This window comes from Lucilia cuprina, chromosome 6, assembly GCF_022045245.1.
Source record: "Lucilia cuprina isolate Lc7/37 chromosome 6, ASM2204524v1, whole genome shotgun sequence".
Classification (NCBI taxonomy): Eukaryota; Metazoa; Arthropoda; class Insecta; order Diptera; family Calliphoridae; genus Lucilia; species Lucilia cuprina.
The window spans coordinates 13,647,698-13,661,782 of record NC_060954.1 but is presented as its reverse complement, the minus strand read 5'-3'; the positions used below and the strand labels follow the sequence as shown (position 1 = coordinate 13,661,782).

The 14,085-nt window shown below is 30.2% G+C and overlaps 1 protein-coding gene across 1 annotated transcript in view; it reads right to left on the bottom strand.

Annotated features, from left to right (window-relative positions):
- Window positions 1-3,738: 3,738 nt before the first annotated feature.
- LOC111677570 (neurogenic protein mastermind) overlaps window positions 3,739-14,085 on the bottom strand; it is a 43,120-nt gene continuing 32,773 nt past the window's right edge. Inside the window, exons 3-6 of the mRNA XM_023438721.2 lie at window positions 7,650-7,878; window positions 6,829-7,578; window positions 6,500-6,763; window positions 3,739-4,543 (exon numbers count right to left, since the gene is read on the bottom strand). Of these exons, the coding sequence (XP_023294489.2) occupies window positions 3,837-4,543; window positions 6,500-6,763; window positions 6,829-7,578; window positions 7,650-7,878 (1,950 nt within the window). The 3' untranslated portion in view covers window positions 3,739-3,836. The remainder of the gene's footprint in view (window positions 4,544-6,499; window positions 6,764-6,828; window positions 7,579-7,649; window positions 7,879-14,085) is intronic.

Sequence of the window (14,085 nt, the reverse complement as noted above, 5' to 3'; positions counted from 1 at the left end):
AAAATGTTTTACCTGTTAGAGGAGAAACTTCAAACTACAAACAAACAAGAAAGTAACAAATGATCTTAAGAGAACAACTTGGAAATTGTCAAGAGATTCTAAAATAAAGTATTTTTGAATTTTACAAAATTTTGTAATTTATACCACCACTACTAGCAAACGCTTTACTTCCTAAAGAAAATTAATTGAGTTTTGAAAATTTTACCATTTTTTTGTAAAGATTTTAATTTTATATTTTTTTTCTTTTATGTTTTTTTTTAATAATATACTTTATGGAAAATATTTATACTAGTTTTTTTTTGTATGTTGGTTTAATATGAAATTTTGTAAATATTTTTTTTATTAATATTATTATACTTTTAACAACTACTAAAGTAATTAAAAATTGTCTACAAAACTACGTTTTTTTTTTATTAATATTTCAATTGTTGTATGTTTTTTGCAATATTTTTTTTTATAAATTTTTCTTTTTTTTATATATTTGTTATATATTTTATATGGTTTGACATTTTTTGTTTTCAGTAGAATGATGCATTTGTTAAAAAAAAGAAATAATTACAAAATGTTTTTTATTTTCATTTTTGTGTTAAAAATTTAAAGTAATAAAATTGTTGTGTTTGTCATTTTTAGCGTTTTTTTTTAATTTTACCTTTTTTCTGTTTTTTTTTTTCATTTTTTTTCTCCATAAAAATTTACAAATAACAAATATCACCAATCATTTTTTTGTGTAAATTTTTTTTGTGTATTTTTATTTTAAATAAAATAAAAAAAATATTTGCTTTTTAACAAAAAAATAAAAGAACATTTACAAAAAATAAAATTTATTTTATTTTCATAATTTTATAATTTTTTTTCTTAATTTTAATAATTTTTTTATATAAATTATATAAAATATTGTCTATTGTTGTTTTAAAAAAAAATTAACTAAAATGTTTTTCTTTTATGATTTTTTTTATAATAAATTAAGTTGCTATGTTGTGTAGGGGTGTATAGGTTTAAATAATTAATGATTTATTTTTTTTATATATATAAAATTTTAAGTACAATATAAATAAACCGATTTTGTATAAAATTTGAACTGATTTGTTTGTTTAACAATTTGTAATTTTTTTGATATTTTTTAAATAAGTTTAAATTTTAATAAAAGGAATTTTAAAATTAAAGGTGTAGTCGATTGTCTAGGATATAATCTAATCTCCAAACTAGGCTATAGTCTAATCTATAGTCTAGTCTACAGTCTAGTCCATAGTGTAGTCTATAGTCTAGTCCATAGTGTAGTCTATAGTCTAGTCTATAGTCTAGTCTATAGTCTAGTCTATAGTCTAATCTATAGTCTAGTCTATAGTCTAGTCTATAGTCTAGTCTATAGTCTAGTCTATAGTCTACACTCTAGTCTATAGCCTAGTCTATAGTCTAGTCTATAGTCTAGTCTATAGTCTAGTCTATAGTCTAGTCTATAGTCTAGTCTATAGTCTATTGGCTAGTCTATAGTCTAGTCTATAGTCTAGTCTATAGTCTATTGGCTAGTCTATAGTCTAGTCTATAGTCTATTGGCTAGTCTATAGTCTAGTCTATAGTCTAGTCTATAGTCTAGTCTATAGTCTAGTCTATAGTCTAGTCTATAGTCTAGTCTATAGTCTAGTCTATAGTGTAGTCTACAGTCTAGTCTATAGTCTAGTCTATTGGCTAGTCTATAGCCTAGTCTATAGTCTAGTCTATAGTCTAGTCTATAGTCTAGTCTATAGTCTAGTCTATAGTCTAGTCTATAGTCTAGTATATAGTCTAGTCTATAGTCTAATCTATAGTCTATAGTCCAACCTAGATTTTAATCTATAGTCGAGACTAGAATCTAGTGTATAGTCTAATCTGTGTATATACTCAATGGTCTGGTTTATAGATCTAGTCAAGTATATAGTGTAGACTGTAGTCTAATATATAGTCTATCTAGTTAGTTTATAGTCTAGTCTATAGCCTAACTAAAGTTTATTCTATAATATAGTTTTAGTCAACTCTATAATCTTGACTGTGTTCTACTCTATAGTCTAAAATGTAGTCAAACCTATGGACTAGACTGTAATCTAGTCTATAGTTTAGTTTATGGTCAAGACTGTAGTATAGTTTATAGTCTAGTTTATAGTCAGGTCCATCGTCCAGTACTTAGTCTAGTGTACTGATGCTTTGTCTTTAGTTTATAGTCTTATCTATCTAAACTATAGTCTAGTCTATGTTCTAGACTGTAGTCTAGGCTATGTTCTAGACTGTAGTCTAGTCTATGTTCTAGATTGTAGTCTAGTCTATGTTCTAGATTATAGTCTAGTCTATGTTCTAGACTGCAGTCTAGTCTATGTTAAAAAATGTAGTCTATGTTCTAGACAAAGGTCTGTTTTGAAATTTTTAATTATTTCACAAATAAACTTGTAAATTCTGCTAAACAATTAATTATTGTTGAAATACAATTTACAATTTCCGATAAATGATTAATTAAATTTGAAATATTATTAATTAATTGCAATAAATTTGTTAGTTTAGGAAAGAATATAGTTAATTTCTCAAAAATTATAGAAATATTTTGAAAAATTACTACTAGGTTTTGTAAAAGATTTGCTAAATCGTTTATAAACTCTAGCATTTTAAGAAGTTTGAAATTTTTATAAAATTTAAAACAGAAAGTTATTAACAAAGTTTTTTAAAATAATAGAAAATTTTGACAAATTTTGAGTAAAAAAATGGCAAAACATTAACTTTATTTAATTTTAATAGAAATTAAAAGAAAGAAATCCAATTTTATTAAAAATTTGCAATTATAGCTTTTGTTATGGATTTAGAAAGTATTTTGAATATCTAGTTTAGAAATCTTTTTAAAAATTTTGTAAATTGAAAAGTTTTTGTTAAAATCTTTGGATATTTTTAGTTAAAATTACACCAAAACTTAAAAACAAGACAATATTTAAAAAGTTTGTTAAAAAATTATAAAACTTGTGAAAGGAAATTTTAGTTAAAATCTATACAAATCAGTTATTATAAGTTTTCAGAAATAGTTCTATAAAGTTTAAGGAAAATTATGATTTTTTATGAATAATGTTTATTTTTGTTTTTAAAATTTATGGACAAACTTTAATTTTGTAAAAAAAACAATGTTTTAATGGAAAGAATTTGATGGAATCTTATAAAATCTCTATATAATGTCATGTATATAGTAAATATGTTTTGTATGTATGTGTAAATTTTTATATAATGTTTCTATATATGTTTTTTTGTAAAAATGATTAAAATTAATTGGCAAATGGAATGTTTTTTTCTTTCGAGTGTTTTCTTATATGAACAATTAAAATTAATACAATTTAGTTAAATATTTTTTAAAACAACAACTGTCAATATCTATAAAATGAAAAGATAACTATAATAAAATAAAAAAACTAAATTCTAATACGTTCTTTTCATAACTTTATAATAAAAAATATATATATTTTTTATATATTATATATAATAATAATAAAAAACCCCAAAAAAAACATTTACTTTTAATTAAATAATTAATAAGGTTTTTCTTTAAGATTTAAAAAAATATATATAACTCAACAGTAAAGATTGAAATTTACAAAAACAAAAAAAGTATTAAATTTAAACAACTCGATTATCTTGGAAAATTTGTAATAAACCCAGAATATCGTTGTTAAATAAATCTTTAAACTCTTTTAAGTAATTTAAAATTCAATTTAATATCAACAACAAAGCAACAGTATTCAAGAAGAAGAAAAAAAAGCGTAATTTTTCTTATAATTTCAAAACAGAACTTTTGTTTTTTAAACATCAGTATTTAAAAAAAAATGAAATGTCTATTGCAAAATATCTTGTATATTGAAATTATCGTTATCCAAAGAATTGATAAGATCTTGTGTTGAAAAATTGCCACCATCTACGGGTAAATTATCTAAGAATTCGAGACATAAATCATTCGAGTTGCCAACCACTGAATTAATGGTTTGATTAATGCTATTATTAGTTGAGCTAGAGGTGGCCACCACTGATGATGAGGACACCGATACTGATGAGCTGGATACTAGAGCATTATTATTGCCTACCGGCACTGGACCATTGGGTCCGTTACCCGGTCCACCCGCTACATTACCGGGACCCTGTGACATTTGTAGCATTTGCTGTTGTTGTTGGTGTGTAGTGGTGGTAGTTTGTTGCACGAATTGTTGCTGCTGTTGCATGGTGATTTGCTGTTGAGTTTGTGACATATGCATGCTGGCCATTTGCATTTGTGTCATCATGGCATTAGGCCCACCGGGACCTTGTGGTCCTGCCTGTTGCTGTAGACTTTGCTGTTGCATCATTTGTTGCATTTGCATGGCATTGGGATTTGGACCATTCGGTCCACCCATCATTTGTTGTGATTGCAGCTGCTGTTGTCGCATCATTTGTTGTTGCATTTGGGCTGGTGTTAATTGCATGCCCGGATTGGGACCACCCATACCGCCAGCACCTGATACATTGGGGCCATTAGGCATTGGTCCGTTGCTGGGATTACCCATAAAACCTTTAAAAGATGTGGAAGCACAATGTTAGTGAAAACTAATATGGAATGTGTAGTTTAATCTGTGTATACTGTCTAATCCACAGTCTAGTGTATTAGACAGTATACACAGATATATATTCTCTACTCTGATCTTGCCCATTATCTAGTATAATCTATAGTCTATAATCTAGTCTACGGCATAGTTTAAAGTCTAGTCTAAGACCTAGTCTAATGTATATTCTCCAGTCAAGTCTACAGTCTTGTTTAATGTATGGGGTAGTCTACAAGTCTAAGTCAAATGTGTAGATTAGTTGATGGTCTACTCCATATTAGAGTCTTTAGTTCAACCTATACTCTAGTATATAGTCCAGTCTATAATCAAGGCAAGCCAAACGTGATTAGTATATTGTCTATTCTATGGTCTACTCTATAGTCTAGTTCAATCTATACTCTAGTCTATAGTTTAGTCTATCGTCTAGTCAAGTCTATAGTCGGGTCTATAGTATAGTCTATAATCTAGTCGATAGTCTAGTCTAGTTTATTGTCTAGTCTATTGTCTAGTCTATGGTCTAGTCTATAGCCTAGTCTATAGTCTAGTCTATAGTCTAGTCTGTAGTCTAGTCTATAGTCTAGGCAATAGTCTAGTTTATGGTCTAGTCTATAGTCTAGTATATAGTCTAGTCTATAGTCTAGTCTATAGTCTAGTCTATAGTCTAGTCTATAGTCTAGTCTGTAGTCTAGTCTATAGTCTAGTCTATAGTCTAGTCTATAGTCTAGTCTATAGTCTAGTCTATAGTCTAGTCTATAGTCTAGTCTATAGTCTAGTCTATAGTCTAGTCTATAGTCTAGTCTATAGTCTAGTCTATAGTCTAGTCTATAGTCTAGTCTATAGTCTAGTCTATAGTCTAGTCTATAGTCTAGTCTATAGTCTAGTCTATAGTCTAGTCTATAGTCTAGTCTATAGTCTAGTCTATAGTCTAGTCTATAGTCTAGTCTATAGTCTAGTCTATAGTCTAGTCTATAGTCTAGTCTATAGTCTAGTCTATAGTCTAGTCTATAGTCTAGTCTATAGTCTAGTCTATAGTCTAGTCTATAGTCTAGTCTATAGTCTAGTCTATAGTCTAGTCTATAGTCTAGTCTATAGTCTAGTCTATAGTCTAGTCTATAGTCTAGTCTATAGTCTAGTCTATAGTCTAGTCTATAGTCTAGTCTATAGTCTAGTCTATAGTCTAGTCTATAGTCTAGTCTATAGTCTAGTCTATAGTCTAGTCTATAGTCTAGTCTATAGTCTAGTCTATAGTCTAGTCTATAGTCTAGTCTATAGTCTAGTCTATAGTCTAGTCTATAGTCTAGTCTATAGTCTAGTCTATAGTCTAGTCTATAGTCTAGTCTATAGTCTAGTCTATAGTCTAGTCTATAGTCTAGTCTATAGTCTAGTCTATAGTCTAGTCTATAGTCTAGTCTATAGTCTAGTCTATAGTCTAGTCTATAGTCTAGTCTATAGTCTAGTCTATAGTCTAGTCTATAGTCTAGTCTATAGTCTAGTCTATAGTCTAGTCTATAGTCTAGTCTATAGTCTAGTCTATAGTCTAGTCTATAGTCTAGTCTATAGTCTAGTCTATAGTCTAGTCTAGTCTATAGTCTAGTCTATAGTCTAGTCTATAGTCTAGTCTATAGTCTAGTCTATAGTCTAGTCTATAGTCTAGTCTATAGTCTAGTCTATAGTCTAGTCTAGTCTATGGTCTAGTCTATAGTCTAGTCTATAGTCTAGTCTATAGTCTAGTCTATAGTCTAGTCTATAGTCTAGTCTATAGTCTAGTCTATACTTCATTCTATAGTCTAGTCTATGGTCTAGTCTATTGTCCAGTCTATAGTCCAGTCTATAGTCTAGTTTATAGTATAGTATATGGTCTAGTTTATAGTCTAGCCTATTGTCTATTTTTTCTCATTTTTTTAAACTACATTCTTTTCACTTACCACTATTAAAACCTCCCGCACCTTGTCTCATGGGGCCACCAGGTCCTGGACCGCCGGCGAAACCCATTTGTTGCTGCTGCATCATCATATGACGCCATTCTTGCTGTGAGCCAATAGGCATACCATCTGGTGCGACTTGAACATTAGGCGGTCGTTGAGGACCGCCGGGGCCCATAGGACCACCATAAGGACCCATGGCAGAGCGTGGACCACCAGCTGCGGAATGTTGCATATACATAGAATGTTGTGGACGCATCATAGGACCTGCAATATTTAACAAATTTTAAACTAAAATACAATAATTAAAAGAATAATGTTTGAAATCATACCCGATGGTGGTATCGGCTGTTGGGTCATTCGGCGCATGGCTGCAGCCTGGGCAGCTGCATTGGGGAAACGTCCGCCACCGCCCACGGTTTGTTGCATCATTTGCGCCTGCATTAGTTGAGCCTGTGTGGCCTTGTATTCGGGTGGCGGGGGTCGTGAACCGGCCATACCATGCTGTTGCATGGCTTGGGCACGCATCATTTGTTGTTGTTGCAGGAATTTAGCTTGATTCATATTCATTGGAGGACCATTTGGTCCACCTGGGCCACCCATCATCATGGCGGGATTGGGACCGGAGGGACCATTTGGATTCATATTGGCTGCTGACATCATTTGATTAGGATTACCACCCATACCAGGACCCATACCACCCATGCCGGGTACATTAGGTCCACCCATACCCGGCACATTGGGACCGGCCACATTTGGACCATTGGGACCTCCCGGTCCAGCCATGGGATTCATAGGACCACCATTAGGACCGGATGGATTGGGACCGCCAGGCACCTGTTGCTGGCCCATAAGACCAGCATTGCTGGGTACAGCATTGGGTCCACCTTGTGAACTGTTCGGCCCATTAGGACCATTATTACCCGCCGCTGAATTCGTGGGATTTTGGTTTTGATTTTGCCTTTGTCTCATATTAGGCGGTACTTGTTGCTGCTGATTACCGGGATTTTGTTGCTGCTGCTGTTGTTGTGAGAAATTCATGGATTGGGTTTGTGACATGCTAAAACCACCATCGGAAGCACCTTTAATAAATTGCAAATAAAATAAATATTAGTTATAACTCTAAATTTAAATCATTTATGTATTTACTTACCGTTGTTGTTATTAATATTTTGATTTGGTTGTTGTTGTTGCTGCTGTTGTGGATTATTGGGACCATTATTATTGCCACCCTGTTGCTGTTGAGAATTTTGAGTATTTTGTTGCTGCTGCTGTTGTTGTTGTTGCTGCTGCTGTTGATTAAAGAACACTCCCTGCTGAGCTGCCACCGATACATTACTTTTCATATCACCACTGAGATGTAAATGTTGTCCAGCAGAGACCTATAATTACGAGAATGAAAAAAAGTAAGAATTATAATTAAAAGTTAGAAATAATATACAGAAACTGAAATGTTTTAATCAGTTTTAACACAAATTTTTTAATTTAGTTAAATTGTAAGTTAATTACTAATGGCATTGAATGAATTAAGTTTTAATTGAATGTAATTACAAATTTAGTAATGTAATTACAAATTTAGTTACTTAATAAGCTATAAGTAACTTTATGAAGCTACTTTAAATTCTGTTTTTATTGATTTTTTTATAATATAACTGTTGAAAAAACATAACCAGATCACAGACTAGACTACTAACCGAACTAATATTTAGATTATAACGTAAACTATAGATTATATCATAGGTTAGGATATCAACTAGACTTTACAACTGAACTAAAACTGAACTAGAACGGAATTAGAACAGAACTAGAACAGAATTGGAACAGAACTAGAACAGAACTAGAACAGAACTAGAACAGAACTAGAACAGAACTAGAACAGAACTAGAACAGAACTAGAACAGAACTAGACAAGAACTAGAATAGAACTAGAACAGAACAAGAACAGAACAAAAACAGAACTAGAACAGCACAAGAACAGAACTAGAAGAGGACTAGAAGAGAACTAGAAGAGAACTAGAACAGAACTAGAACAGAACTAGAACAGAACTAGAACAGAACTAGAACAGAACAAGAACAAACCAAGAACAGATATAGAACTAAACTAGAACTGAGTTAAAACTGAACTCGAACTGAACTAGAACAGAATTAAAACAGAACTAGAACGGAAGTAGAACAGAATTAGAGCAGAACTAGAGCAGAACTAGAACAGAAATAGAACAGAACTAGAATAGAACTAGAACTGAACTAGAACAGAACTAGAACAGAACTAGAACAGAACTAGAACAGAACTAGAACAGAACTAGAACAGAACTAGAACAGAACTAGAACAGAACTAGAACAGAACTAGAACAGAACTAGAACAGAACTAGAACAGAACTAGAACAGAACTAGAACAGAACTAGAACAGAACTAGAACAGAACTAGAACAGAACTAGAACAGAACTAGAACAGAACTAGAACAGAACTAGAACAGAACTAGAACAGAACTAGAACAGAACTAGAACAGAACTAGAACTGAACTAGAACTGAACTAGAACTGAACTAGAACTGAACTAGAACTGCACTAAAACAGAACTAGAAAAGATCTAGAACAGAACTAGAACAGAACTAGAACAGAACTAGAACAGAACTAGAACAGAACTAGAACAGAACAATAACAGAACTAGAACAGAACTAGAACAGAACTAGAACAGAACTAGAACAGAACTAGAACAGAACTAGAACAGAACTAGAACAGAACTAGAACAGAACTAGAACAGAACTAGAACTGAACTATAACAAAACAAGAACAGAAGTAGAACAGAACTAGAACAAAACTAGAACAGAACTAGAACTACAACTGAAATAGAAATGAACTACAACAGAAATGGAACAGAACTATAAACAATAACTGAACCATAACTGAATAGAACACTGAAATAGAATTGAACTAGGTCTTAACTGGAACTGAACTAGAACTGAAGTACAACTGAACTAGATCTGAACTAGATGTAAACTTGAAAGGTAATAGAACTAAATTTACGATTATTAAATGTATGTATAGGCTACAGATTATACGTATTTTTCCGAGATTCTCTACGCATAGAGTAGTCCATAAACAATTGTACAGTCTAATGTAAAGCTAATATATAGTCCAGTTCACCAGTTAGAAGTAATTATAAATATATACAGAATACAAAGTGTGCTACACATTCAACTCAAATGAAAAGTTTTACATATTTATTTGTTATTTCCTATTTCCTCATACATAACCTTTTGCCGTCTTATCTCCTTCCCCCTGCATACATCCATACAGAGAAGAACTAATAAAATTTATCGTTTTTCATTCCAAGCCACCAATGTAAAGAAGGGGAAAAAATTAAATACAAGAACCTTCAAAGTGAGAGAAAGATTTATGAGCACGCACTCTTGTTTAGAACAGGGCACATGAGAAACAACAAAAATGCTTAAATAGAAAACCCCTATACAATAGGCAACAATATTAGAGTAAATTGTAGTAAAAGAAGCCACCAATATTTCGACATGATGTAGAGGAAAAGAAATACATTTGTAAAACATACGCAATTCCTGCTGTTTTATGGAAATTTTTTGCTCACTTTTATAGAAATCTTTTTTTCTTTTGCAAAAAGTAATGCATAATTTTAGGCATGCATAAGTAATACTAAAGTTTAGTTGCTAGTAGTATAGTTTAAGGCTTGTAATGTTGGGGTTAAATGATTTAAACGGGATTTTAGATTAGATATTTGCACAATTGAATGCAATTAAATAGAAGAGAATAAAATGGAAAAAAGTTAATAGAAACATTTTTACTTAAATTAAAGTTTTTAACAAAATTGTAGTTAAATTTTCCAAAATGTTGTTGCATAAATAATTTACTAAATTATTTTATATAATTTTTAGTGAAAGTATAAGATTAATTGTTTGCGTTTGTTCAAAATTGCTGTAGATTTTCTATAATTTTTATAAATCCCTTTTTATTTATTAGTTTTTTTTTCCTTTTTTTGTTTCATAAATTGGCTCTTATAGCAGCTTAACTAAAATATTTGCTATTTGATACTTAAAATATTTAAAAATAAACTAAATAAATAACTTTTTCTCTTTGCAAATTAAACACAATTTGTCAAAATAAATATTTTATTTTATATATAAAGCAACAAAAATTAGATTTTTTTTAAGGAATTAACAAAAAATTTAAAAGAGTTTTAAAACATTTTATGGCTTAAATTTCTTTTTATATTTATTTTAATTTGTTTCTTCTTTTAAAATAAATTTAATATTTATTAAAATAAAACATTCATTATACAAATACATCGAATTATATTATGTACTTTAAACAACTACTGTTGCTATTCCTCTACAGTGGTGTCTCAAATATAAGCACTTTGTTTTAAAGTCATATTATTGTGTTGAAATAATAGGGTTTATTTAAAGTTTTAGTGAAAATGTTTAGTGAAGAAGTTAATTTCAATAGCTTTTACTGTATATTTTTTAATTTTGCAAAATGTTCGAACACATGTAAAAATAGGATGGTCCCAAAAAAACTACATTATTGATTTTTGACAAGAACTCAATTAGAAACGAATTAGAATATAACTAGAACAGAACTAAAACAGATCTAGAACAGAACTAGAACTGAACTAGAACTGAACTAGAACTGAACTAGAACTGAACTAGAACTGAACTAGAACTGAACTAGAACTGAACTAGAACTGAACTAGAACTAGAACTAAACTAGAACTAAACTAGAACTAAACTAGAACTGAACTAGAACAGAACTAGAACAGAACTAGAACTGAACTAAAACAGAACTAGAACAGAACCAGAACAGAACTAGAACTGAACTAGAACTAGAACAGAACTAGAACTAGAACTGAACTGAACTAGAACTGAACTGAACTGAACTGAACTAGAACTGAGCTGAAACAGAAGTAGAGCAGAACTGCAGCAGAATAAAACTAAAACAGAAATAGGACTAAAAGAGAACTAGAACAGAACTAAAACAGAACTAGAATACAACTAGAAGAGAACTAGAACAGAACTAGAACAGAACTAGGACAGAACTAGAACAGAACTAGAACAGAACTGGAACAGAACTAGAACAGAACTAGAACAGAACTAGAACAGAACTAGAACAGAACTAGAACAGAACTAGAACAGAACTAGAACAGAACTAGAACAGAACTAGAACAGAACTAGAACAGAACTAGAACAGAACTAGAACAGAACTAGAACAGAACTAGAACAGAACTAGAACAGAACTAGAACAGAACTAGAACAGAACTAGAACAGAACTAGAACAGAACTAGAACAGAACTAGAACAGAACTAGAACAGAACTAGAACAGAACTAGAACAGAACTAGAACAGAACAAGAACATAACTAGAACAGATCTAGAACTAGAACATTAAGATTTTTAAAAATATGAAAAAAGTTGAGTTCGTACAAATCGTTAGATTTTTCGATGCCTTCCTAATATGCTTGAATGTATTTGTTAATTTTGTAAACACAGTATTAAAAGGTATGACAACAATCAATATTTAACAACTCTTTTTTTGTGTCAAGCACAGGCGTAGAAACAAGAATTAACTCCAACTACTAACATCAAGTTTTCATTGCATAATTTTGTAAAAATCTTGGTGGCCAACTACGTCCATGTTTTTGAAGAGTAAATTTGTGAATATTTGTTTGAATAAATGTGTATTGTATGTCTGTTGGTAGTTTGTATAAATTAAAGAAATAAAGATGATCAGTATTACAATATTTTTTTTTACAAATTAAGTTTTATATAATGCTAAATAAGCAATATTTAAAGAATATATTTTAAAATATTCAAGAGTATACATATAAGTTGTAATTTTCATTTTTAATTTAAAGCATATTTTAAGGAGTATTTTTTAAATGGGTACTTCAAAGTTTAGTTTTAATACTCCAGTACATGTTGGTTTTTGTACTGGAGTATTGTTGATAAACGATATATGTATATAGATAGATAGTCATAGGTATAACTAAGTTCATAATAAATTTTTCAAGTTTTCTTTTTCGCCAACTTTATTAATATTCATTAATCCAATATCCTAAATGTGTGCTTTACTTTTTTCCCCAAATCTCATAACGTTAAGTAAATACAATATATCACTTCATAATTCCATTATTAAAAAAACTATTTTCTTTTAAACCAAAAGTGTGCAAATCTTTTTCATTTAGCTAAACATACATTCAACACCACTAAACTAAAATATTATTATCATTATTATAATATTTTTATACTAGTAGTTAGTTTCACTTATAACAACATTTTCAAATTTATATAGAAAATTTTCTTCATTTATATGCCCAACAATTCTTAATGTTCGTGTTCTATTACTACCATACAGTTTTTTTTTCTACTACTAGCCATGGTGGCTTTTCATTTCCGTTTCTTATTTTTACACGAACAACAATGGCAGTCAGCAACAAGAGCACAACAACAGTAAAAACAAATTTTTCCAATTATTTTAAGTGGTTTGTATACGTTTGTATTTGTTTTCACGTATTTCTAAACCCCCTTTAACATTTACAAAGCTTTTTCTTCTTCATATATTTCTCCTCCCAATCAAACAACTAGTCAGTGTCAGAGCAGTATATACCCCTGTATTCATACACGTCTTTTAAATTTTGTAGAGTGTAGTAAGAAAAAAGGTTAAAAGCTTAACTTGTAAAAGCCATTTCTACTACCTCTGTGACTATAACACCTCTATAAGGGTTCTCTTTCAATAAATATTATTTAAAATGCTTTTCTTTTGGAATAAAGCTCAGCATAAATTATGTTTTTTCTTTTACAAAAATTGATATATGATTTTCTTAGATATCATTGTATTTCATTAGATTTTTTTCTAAACCTATTCTTTACAAAAAGACATTTGGTACATCCTGTAAGTATGCAAACTTATTTGTTAATGTCTGCTTGCTTGCCTTAATGGGAGTAAATTTGCTGAGAGTTAGTAAGTGAGTGCGTGAGTGAGTAAGCATATGGGTGGTTGGTTGTTGTTTGAGTGAGTGGAGTGCTGTTATATATGTGTCATAAACAAACTGTAACAATTTTAAGATTTCTCTTTATTATTAATATCATTAATCTGAATTTTATATTAAATTGTATTACAAAATGGATTTATTGCGAGATACATGCAAAAGTGAATTTCTATAATTTCTTAAAGAATTTTTTCAGCTTTCAAGTTGTACCTCTTATAGTAGGCACTATTAAATAACTTTAGACTAGACTTCAAACTAGACTGTAGACTATTCTATGTACTGGACTGTAGACTCGATTATAGACTATCATAGACTACTTGACCATAGACTAGACTTTCGATTACAGACTGGACTATAAACTGGACTATAGGCAAGACTATAGACAAGACTATAAACTAGATTATAACCTAAAATATAGACAAAACTATACGCTACACTCAACTTAAGACCAGACTAAACTATAGACCCGACTATATAGACTAGATTATAGACTAGACTATAGACTAGACTATAGACTAGACTATAGACTAGACTATAGACTAGACTATGGACTAGACTATAGACTAGACTATAGACTAGAC